Source organism: Chanos chanos, chromosome 8 (genome assembly GCF_902362185.1).
Source record: "Chanos chanos chromosome 8, fChaCha1.1, whole genome shotgun sequence".
In the NCBI taxonomy this organism is placed as follows: domain Eukaryota; kingdom Metazoa; phylum Chordata; class Actinopteri; order Gonorynchiformes; family Chanidae; genus Chanos; species Chanos chanos.
The window spans coordinates 910,001-920,000 of NC_044502.1; the positions used below are offsets into that span (position 1 = coordinate 910,001).

Here is a 10,000-nt window from a genome sequence, read left to right on the forward strand (position 1 = left end):
ACTATGCTAGCGTTACATGGAGCAGATGTACTGAACTGTACAGGCTATGCTAGCGTTACATGGAGCAGATGTACTGAACTGTACAGGCTATGCTAGCGTTACATGGAGCAGATGTACTGAACTGTACTGAATATGCTGGCGTTACGTGGAGCAGATATACTGAACTGTACAGACTATGCTAGTGTTACGTGGAGCAGATGTACTGAATTGTACAGACTATGCTAGCGTTACGTGGAGCAGATGTACTGAACTGTACTGAATATGCTGGCGTTACGTGGAGCAGATGTACTGAACTGTACAGACTATGCTAGCGTTACATGGAGCAGATGTACTGAACTGTACAGACTATGCTAGCGTTACATGGAGCAGATGTACTGAACTGTACAGGCTATGCTAGCGTTACGTGGAGCAGATGTACTGAATATGCTGGCGTTACGTGGAGCAGATGTACTGAACTGTACTGAATATGCTGGCGTTACGTGGAGCAGATGTACTGAATTGTAGAGAAGGAGAGAGAAACGAGTGAGAGACAGAGAAATGAAGAGACTAGGGAGAGCACGGTCTGTATTTGACATCAGTTTATCACCAGTTTTATTGTCTGTAACACAAATATTAACAAGGACAAGACAGGGGAAAATACCCTCAGATCAATAGACAGACAGACAGACAGACACATACACACATACACACACACACAGACACACACACACACACACACACACAAAAGAAAACAACAACAGAGAAATGGCATCCACAGAGAGAGGGAGAGAGAGGGGGAGAGAGAGGAGGAGAATATTCACAGACAAAGAAACAGAGCCTTATTTCACAACCACCTGCAAGCACATTCCACGTGTAATGAAGGTTCTGAGGTTTTGTTACCAGAGCAGGTTAAAATGCCCACACTTTACACTCCTGCAGTACAACTGGACTTCTTTACTCCACCAGTACAACTGGACTTCTTTACTCCACCAGTACAACTGGATTTCTCAACATTTTTCCAAACACAGATGCATTACACTTGCCTTTCTGTTCTAACAGTAACCAGCTGACAGATCTGTGACATCAACCCATCACACGCTAAAAAACTGGCCATGCAGCTGTGTGTTCTAACACAGCACTCTCCACGCAGCCGTGTGTTCTAACACAGCCGTGTGTTCTAACACAGCACTCTCCACACAGCCGTGTGTTCTAACACAGCACTCTCCACACAGCTGTGAGCAGGAGCCCATGTGGGGGAATGTGCTGTAAATCAGTGTGTATTTGCTGTAAGACATAACCAGGCTGCAGAAGAGAGAGACAGACAGGGAAAGACATAAGAAAGTAATGCAACAGGAAGAGACAGACAGAGAGAGACAGACAGTCATGTAGGAGAGAGAGAGGGAGACAGGAGAAGACAGACAGTTCTATAAGAGAGAGACAGAGAGATGGGTGTGGAGACAGGGGACAGGAGGAGGGGTTTGTCTTACTCACAGTTCAGTTCTGGTTTAGTATAATAAAACTGTATATTAAATCCACGACACATACACTAAACTCCATCATTTATCAGTGTCAGGAGGAGCACTGCCCTGTTCTCCACTGACCTGAGAGGACTACACACATTCACAGACACAGATTCAAACGCACAGAGAGACATGACTGTATCGTGTGTAGAGAAAACCTACAGCCTCTCACAGATCTGGCAGATTTTAGGCCAGGATGTCTCAGACCTGCTGTGGACAGTTTTATTCGACACTCCCTAAAACCGAGGGGAAATGTTTTTTGCTGTGGAGAAAATACCGTATTGAAAACAGGACATGAGAAGAATCCAGTCCGACACATGTCGGCGGAGTCAGTGTATCTGTGACTCCAAACGGACATGAGACCACACTGAGAATTTAACAGACGCTTTCTATAGGCACTGTCACACTGCCATGACTGAAGCACAGAAAACTGTCTTACGCATCAACTCAAACAATCCTAAAAACAAAGCCTGGTGAACATAGACCACTGTTCTGACTGTTCTAAAGTAGTAGTCTAGAACCAGGAGTTCGGTCAGAGCTGAGAGCAAACATTTGAGCTCACAGGAAGAGTGAAATGAATAAAAATGATAAAGTAATGAAGCAGAAATGGGAATGTGTGAGAGAAATAATGTAAGGCACACAGTGGAAAACAAACACGTCAGCTCAGGAATAAATACCAATGACATTTCTCTCCTGTCTCTAATGTCGCTTCTTTTAAGATTCGGTGAGGGACCTGGCTGAGGGCTGATGGGAAATGTAGTCTCACACTCTTAGAGACACCAATTCAGAAAAGCATTTCATAAAGGACAGTTCATCTGCAATTCTATGTGCGTGTGCGCGCGCACACACACACACAACACATATATACACAAATCATGTACAGACACATGCACATACGTGCACAGACACACACACACACACACTTTTGCTTTAGTCTGTCTCACACCAGCACAACACTCACGCAGACTCAAATCTGCTTTAGTTTCAGGCATGGATGTACACACACACACACACACACACACACACACACGTCATTCTCAACGTTGCTAAAGGCAAGAACAGAAAAGACAGTTCACTGTGTATGTTCTGAGCTACATTCTATTTCTCAAATATGTTAGTGCAAATATTCACACGATTAAAAGGAAATAACCAGGTCATACATTAACCCAAATTCATTTTGACCCTTCCTACTTGCTGCTATATAACAGATTAAAATTGAACCTTGTTAAGTGTACCCTCACCCCCCCAGTAACCAAACCCAACGCTTTCACCTGAACCCTCTCAACCCCTCCTCTCCCCTCACCGAAATACACGGCTTTGCCTCGACCAGGAACAGCAATACAACAACACAAGTCACCAGCACAGGATAAAAACACGCGGCTGAACCGGTTGCGCTCAGAAACTGTTTAGTGTCCAAAATTCCACAACAATGTCTTAAAATAAAAATAAAAGAAAGACCTGTTTTGGAGGTGAGACATGGATGAGGGGAATGAGGTGGGAGTGACCGTGAGTGACCGTGAGTGATCGTGTGTGAGGAATAGCAGCATGTCCATAAACTCGTCTGTACTCTGACCACAGGAGGAGACTGGTCAGTTTGGTTCAGTAGAGAACAACGTATATTCACTACAACTCTCCTCAGATTTACTCAGGCAGATCCCAGATCAGTTCAGGCAACTGATTCTAATGAATCTGATAATGTATTGAACAGTCACACTGTACTAACACATGTTTACAAACGTCTCTGATGAGTAACCAAACATTTCCATCACTGAAACTCATCACTCTCCCAAACTTTACAACAAACTCACCACTCTCCCAAACTTTACAACAAACTCACCACTCTCCCAAACTTTACAACAGACCAAACGGGCCAATCAGAGACCTGCTCCTCTTCTCATTTCTCAGTTTTATTTCAGTCTCTGATAAATATCGGGGTCGGCAGGTCAAATATGTCATTGGTTATTCTGAAGGTGCTACACAAAGGTTAAAGTTTAAACCTGCCAGAAAATCAAAATCATCCTTCTGCTTCAACTGTAAAAAATAAAATTTGCAAACACAAAAAAAAAAAACACATCAGAAATTAAAGACCCTTTTGAGTTTGATTAGCACCATTCAAGTACACACACACTCAAACACACACACACACAGACACATAGTCATTCACGCATAAAAGCGTTTGTGCAGAAACGCGGGCGGCGTGTGTGGTCACTGCGACAGGCCGGGGGGCGGGGTCACTGGGACAGGCCAGGGGGCGGGGTCACTGCGACAGGCCGGGGAGTGGGCGGCCTGCTGGAGCCGCGGGCGCGGGCTGCTGGACGGCCTGCAGGGGGGGCAGGAGCTGTGTGAAGCTGCTGGGCTGGAAGGAGTACAAACCTGCCACGTTGATGGAGCAGGGGCGGGGCCCGGACCCCGGGACACAGCCGCTCTCGCACGCCGAGGAGGAGGAGGAGGAGGAGGGAGAGGAGGAAGATGAGGACGAAGGTGAAGGGGAGAGATGTGAAGGGGCGGGCTGGCTGTTGCTAGGAGACCGCAGTAAGGGGCGTGAATGGTGGGAACGTCTCTTCTCCTGAGCTTTTGATTCTAGAGGAACACAGAGAAAACACAGCTCTGTCACACACACACACACACACACAGAGAAAACACAGCTCTGTCACTCACACACACACAGAGAGAAAACACAGCTCTGTCACTCACACACACACAGAGAAAACACAGCTCTGTCACTCACACACACACACAGAGAAAACACAGCTCTGTCACTCACACACAGACAGAGAGAAAACACAGCTCTGTCACACACACACACACACACAAAGAAAACACAGCTCTGTCACTCACACACACACAGAGAAAACACAGCTCTGTCACTCACACACACACACACACACAGAGAAAACACAGCTCTGTCACACACACACACAGAGAAAACACAGCTCTGTCACTCACACAGATACACACAGATACACACACACACACACACTCACACACACACAGACGCACACAGACGCACACACACACACACACGCACACACACACACACACACAGACACACACACACATGCACACGCACACACGCACAAGCCCATGCCCACAGCAATACAACATCCACAGACAAAACACTCATAGATACATGCACACAGACATACACTCACAGATACACACACAGACAATACACTCACACATACACACACAACAAACTAACACTTGTTCTTGTGTTCAGAAACGTTCACTGAAACTAATACTGAGTTCATGTGTTCAGAAACGTTCAGTAAAACTCTATTAGTCATTACATCTCTTGGCTCCTCTCCACACACCATCCAGAAACATACACAGCCCACTGGCCCCGCCCACAGACACTGTGAAACTCTCACCTCTGTCTGAGCCCCACCCACTGGCCCCGCCCACAGACACTGTGAAACTCTCACCTCTGTCTGAGCCCCACCCACTGGCCCCGCCCACAGACACTGTGAAACTCTCACCTCTGTCTGAGCCCCACCCACTGGCCCCGCCAACAGACACTGTGAAACTCTCACCTCTGACTGAGCCCCACCCACTGGCCCCGCCCACAGACACTGTGAAACTCTCACCTCTGTCTGAGCCCCACCCACTGGCCCCGCCCACAAACACTGTGAAACTCTCACCTCTGTCTGAGCCCCACCCACTGGCCCCGCCAACAGACACTGTGAAACCCTCACCTCTGTCTGAGCCCCACCCACTGGCCCCGCCCACAGACACTGTGAAATTCTCGCCTCTGTCTGTGCCACACCCAGTGGCCCCACCCACAGACTCTGTGAAACTTACCTCTGTCTGGTCCCTGAGCTCTGTGGACGGGTTTGTGTGAGCCGGGACTCCAGGAGTGCGCAGGGAGTCCGGGCGTGGCAGGGGTGTGGCTGGAGTTAGCACACCCGAAGGTGAAACTGGGGGAGCTCTTGAGCTGGGGCGACGTCTGTCGACTCCTGCTGTTGATGCCGTTAGCGACGGAGACGCTGTTACCACGACTCCTGCTCAGAGAGTTCTCAGACGCAGAGCTGCTCAAACCCCTGTCAAACACAGAACAACAAAAAACCCGTTTATAAAACCAAAGCCAAACAAAACACTTGTTTATAAAACCACAGCCAAACAAAACACTTGTTTATAAAACCACAGCCAAACAAAACACCTGTTTACAAAACAACAGCCAAACAAAACACTTGTTTATAAAACCACAGCCAAACAAAAACATTTGTTTATAAAACCACAGCCCAAGAGGAGAAGAAAGACAGAGAAAGTGACAAACAAATTCTTCATCTCCACTCTGTTTTTCAGGATAATCTGTACGTGGAGGGTGAAGACACAGGTGCTGTGTTTATACTGGGTTATACTGGGTTAAACTGGTGCGTACATGGGTTTAGGGGGACTGGAGGGTTTGGAGCCGTTCCTCTTGTTGTTGCCCAGGTCTTTGCTGCTGCGGACGTGTTTGAGAATAGACGCACGCAGGTTCACCAGGCTGTTGTGTTCGGACAGAACCAAGCGAGGCCACGGATTACACTCCTCCATGTCCAGGGCTGCCACGGCAACAGCACGACCCACCTGCCATACACACACACACACACACACACACACACACACACACACACACAAACCTGTAGGTGAATGTTCTTTACGTGGAACACCAGACTGAGGCTTCAGGTGATGTATCAGGTGCGCACTGTGTGTGTGTGTAAATCAGGTGTGTACTGTGGGTGTGTGTAAATCAGGTGTGTGCTGTGGGTGTGTGTGTGTAAGTCAGGTGTGTACTGTGGGTGTGTGTAAGTCAGGTGTGCGCTGTGGGTGTGTGTGTGTGTAAGTCAGGTGTGTGCTGTGGGTGTGTGTGTGTAAGTCAGGTGTGTACTGTGGGTGTGTTTGTGTAAGTCAGGTGTGCACTGTGGGTGTGTGTAAGTCAGGTGTGTACTGTGGGTGTGTGTAAATCAGGTGTGTACTGTGGGTGTGTGTAAATCAGGTGTGTGCTGTGCGTGTGTGTGTGTGTAAGTCAGGTGTGCACTGTGGGTGTGTGTGTGTAAGTCAGGTGTGTGCTGTGCGTGTGTGTGTGTAAGTCAGGTGTGCACTGTGGGTGTGTGTGTGTAAGTCAGGTGTGCACTGTGGGTGTGTGTGTGTAAGTCAGGTGTGCACTGTGGGTGTGTGTAAGTCAGGTGTGTACTGTGGGTGTGTGTGTGTAAATCAGGTGTGTGCTGTGCGTGTGTGTGTGTAAGTCAGGTGTGTACTGTGGGTGTGTGTAAGTCAGGTGTGTACTGTGGGTGTGTGTGTGTAAATCAGGTGTGTACTGTGGGTGTGTGTAAGTCAGGTGTGTACTGTGGGTGTGTGTAAATCAGGTGTGTGCTGTGCGTGTGTGTGTGTAAGTCAGGTGTGTACTGTGGGTGTGTGTAAGTCAGGTGTGTACTGTGGGTGTGTGTGTGTAAATCAGGTGTGTACTGTGGGTGTGTGTAAGTCAGGTGTGTACTGTGGGTGTGTGTAAATCAGGTGTGTGCTGTGCGTGTGTGTGTGTAAATCAGGTGTGCGCTGTGGTGTGTTTACCTGCTCAAACACCTCCGGGGTGTATTTGGGCGGGAAGGCCGGTGGCGGAGGGGGTGTGGCTCTCCCGTTGTCATGGCAGGCAGGAGGAATGCTGTTCACTGCTCTACCAGTGTTATAATTACACTCCAGAGTGTAACTGACGACAGACAGGATACACTACTCAGTTTTCAGCCTGTGTCTGTGTGTGTTTACTAATATGTGTCTGTCTGTTATGTGAGTGTGTATGAATTTATTGACTGTTGATCCAGTGAGAATACGCATTACGAACTGACTTGTGACGGTAATAGAGTTAAAATTAAGGTCTGTCAGAGTTATGTGTGTTGAGTGTGTTGAGTGTGAGTGGACAGTGCTGCTGGGCTGCGGGTTACCTGTGCACCAGACCAATAGCCTTATGGATGGCCACTCGACCGCTGCCCTCCTTCGACTGACCGTCACGCTTGTCCCGAGCGTACATGTTCTTCTCCGAAAAATTACAGCCAAGAAAGTCAAAGTGAGGCGAATTCACCGAGATCAGCTTTGGATAGAGCAGATTCTCCACCTACACACGCACACGCACGCACGCACACACAGAGAGACAGAGAGAGAGAGAGAGGGGGGGGGGGGGGTAGTTAGATGAGAGTTGTGCAGTTCAGTTTGTTTTTTGGTTGCCATAGATACCCAGACACACACTATAAAGATGCCAGTAAAAATGACACTCGTTCAGATTCCCAGGGTTCTGAACATTCGGCTCTCAGACCACAGATTTGCTCTAATGTTTATCACATTAAAAAAAAACGATAGTGTCTTCAGTGAATAAAACTCTGATTTAAAACCTTTACAAAGAGACCTTTTCACGGATCAGACAGACAAATAAACTCTACTAAACAGACCACAGATAGAACCACAGACAGACAGACAGACAGATCCTCTTCCCCTGGGTGGGTGTTTAGGCCAGGGTGACACAGACACAGACACACACATATATATATACACACACAGACAAAGACGCACACACACACAGACACAGACACAGACCTGCTGACTTTCATCGGGCAGGTTGTTCCCGTACATGAAACAGCCTCGTTTGGAGGCGTGGCCATGCAGGTCAATGTAATAGGCCACTCCACTCTTCTGGGAAGTGACGGGCTCTGTAGGGGAGGGGCCCGGAATGGGAGGGGCTTCGCTCTTTGTCACAACCAGTTCATTCTCATTACAGAGCTCCACCTCTTTCTTGACTCCGCCCTTCTCCCAGCTCTCCTCTGTTTGCATGGAGATTTCGGGGAGGTCGTGGGTGGTGATCTCGTGCTGTTGGTCCTCATTGCGTTGGTTGAGGCTGAGGGGGGTCTCTGTGTTGGGCTGGTTGAGGCTGAGGGGGCTCTCTGTGTTGGGCTGGTTGAAGGTCTTGGCACTGAGGGGGCTGTGTGCGGGCAGGGCGGGGCCGGAGCAGCCCTGCTGGTGGTGGAACAGTAACAGGGTTTTGGCTCCATAGATGGAGGGGTGGAGGTCTGGACTGGGGTTCAGGTACTGTCTGTTCAGATTCACTCCCCGAGAGTCAGTCCTGCACACACACGGGGACAAAGTTTCATCAGCCGGACTCAATGCGCTGCCTAAAAATCTCACCTCAGAGCTGTAAACGGGGATCACCATGGTTACCACTGTCTGACCTGTAGTGACCTCTGACGACCCCGTCTGGGTTGAGCATGGGGATGAGTTTGAAGACGAACAGCCTGCGGAGCGTCTGGGCGCGGGGGTCCTCCCGGTTTAAGATGAAGCTGAGGAAACCGTTGAAGACAAAGCTGGAGGGAGTTTCACCAGGATGCACACGACTGCTCAGGAAGAACACCTACAGACAGACACGCCCATCAGACAGACACGCCCATCAGAGTCATCCACAACAAACACCTACAGACAGACACGCCCATCAGAGTCATCCACAACAAACACCTACAGACAGACACGCCCATCAGAGTCACCCACAACAAACACCTACAGACAGACACGCCCATCAGAGTCATCCACAACAAACACCTACAGACAGACACGCCCATCAGACAGACACGCCCATCAGACAGACACGCCCATCAGTCACCCACAACAAACACCTACAGACAGACACGCCCATCAGACAGACACGCCCACCAGACAGACACGCCCATCAGACAGACACACCCATCAGAGTCACCCACAACAAACACCTACAGACAGATACACCCATCAGACAGACACGCCCATCAGAGTCACCCACAACAAACACCTACAGACAGACACGCCCATCAGACAGACACACCCATCAGAGTCACCCACAACAAACACCTACAGACAGACACACCCATCAGACAGACACGCCCATCAGAGTCATCCACTACAAACACCTACAGACAGACACGCCCATCAGAGTCATCCACTACAAACACCTACAGACAGACACGCCCATCAGAGTCACCCACAACAAACACCTACAGACAGACACGCCCATCAGAGTCATCCACTACAAACACCTACAGAAAGACACGCCCATCAGAGTTACCCACAACAAACACCTACAGACAGACACGCCCATCAGAGTCATCCACTACAAACACCTACAGACAGACACGCCCATCAGAGTCATCCACTACAAACACCTACACCCACTGTGTGTAGGTGTTTTCCCGTTTTCCCGTTTGCGGTGTGGGATTGGGATAGTGTGTGTGTGTGTGGGTCAGTGAGTGTGTTTATGTGTGCGTGCGTCAATGAGTGTGTGACTGTATGAGAATGAGAGAATGTGTGTGTGTGTGAGAGAGAGTGCGTGTGTGTGTGGGTTTGAGTATGAGTGTGTATGATATGTGTGTCTGTGTGTGAGTTTACCCGTTTTCCTGTGAACCGGTGTGGACGTGGGGTGCTGTGGTCAGGGAAGAGTCTGTCCAGTCTGGGCTCTCTGTCCTCCTGAATGCCGTGACAGGAGGAGATGGTCAGTAGGTCCACCCTGTGTC

The 10,000-nt window shown here is 49.0% G+C and overlaps 1 protein-coding gene across 1 annotated transcript in view; it reads right to left on the reverse strand.

Annotated features, from left to right (window-relative positions):
• The window catches only part of agbl5 (AGBL carboxypeptidase 5), a 20,815-nt gene that overhangs the window by 4,590 nt on the left and 6,225 nt on the right, over positions 1 to 10,000 (reverse strand). The window contains exons 6-13 of the mRNA XM_030782536.1: positions 9,876 to 10,000; positions 8,693 to 8,871; positions 8,064 to 8,586; positions 7,418 to 7,587; positions 7,050 to 7,185; positions 5,881 to 6,068; positions 5,301 to 5,539; positions 3,873 to 4,079 (exon numbers count right to left, since the gene is read on the reverse strand). The exon at positions 9,876 to 10,000 is cut by the window's right edge and continues 53 nt beyond it. Coding sequence (XP_030638396.1) covers positions 3,873 to 4,079; positions 5,301 to 5,539; positions 5,881 to 6,068; positions 7,050 to 7,185; positions 7,418 to 7,587; positions 8,064 to 8,586; positions 8,693 to 8,871; positions 9,876 to 10,000 — 1,767 coding nt within the window. The remainder of the gene's footprint in view (positions 1 to 3,872; positions 4,080 to 5,300; positions 5,540 to 5,880; positions 6,069 to 7,049; positions 7,186 to 7,417; positions 7,588 to 8,063; positions 8,587 to 8,692; positions 8,872 to 9,875) is intronic.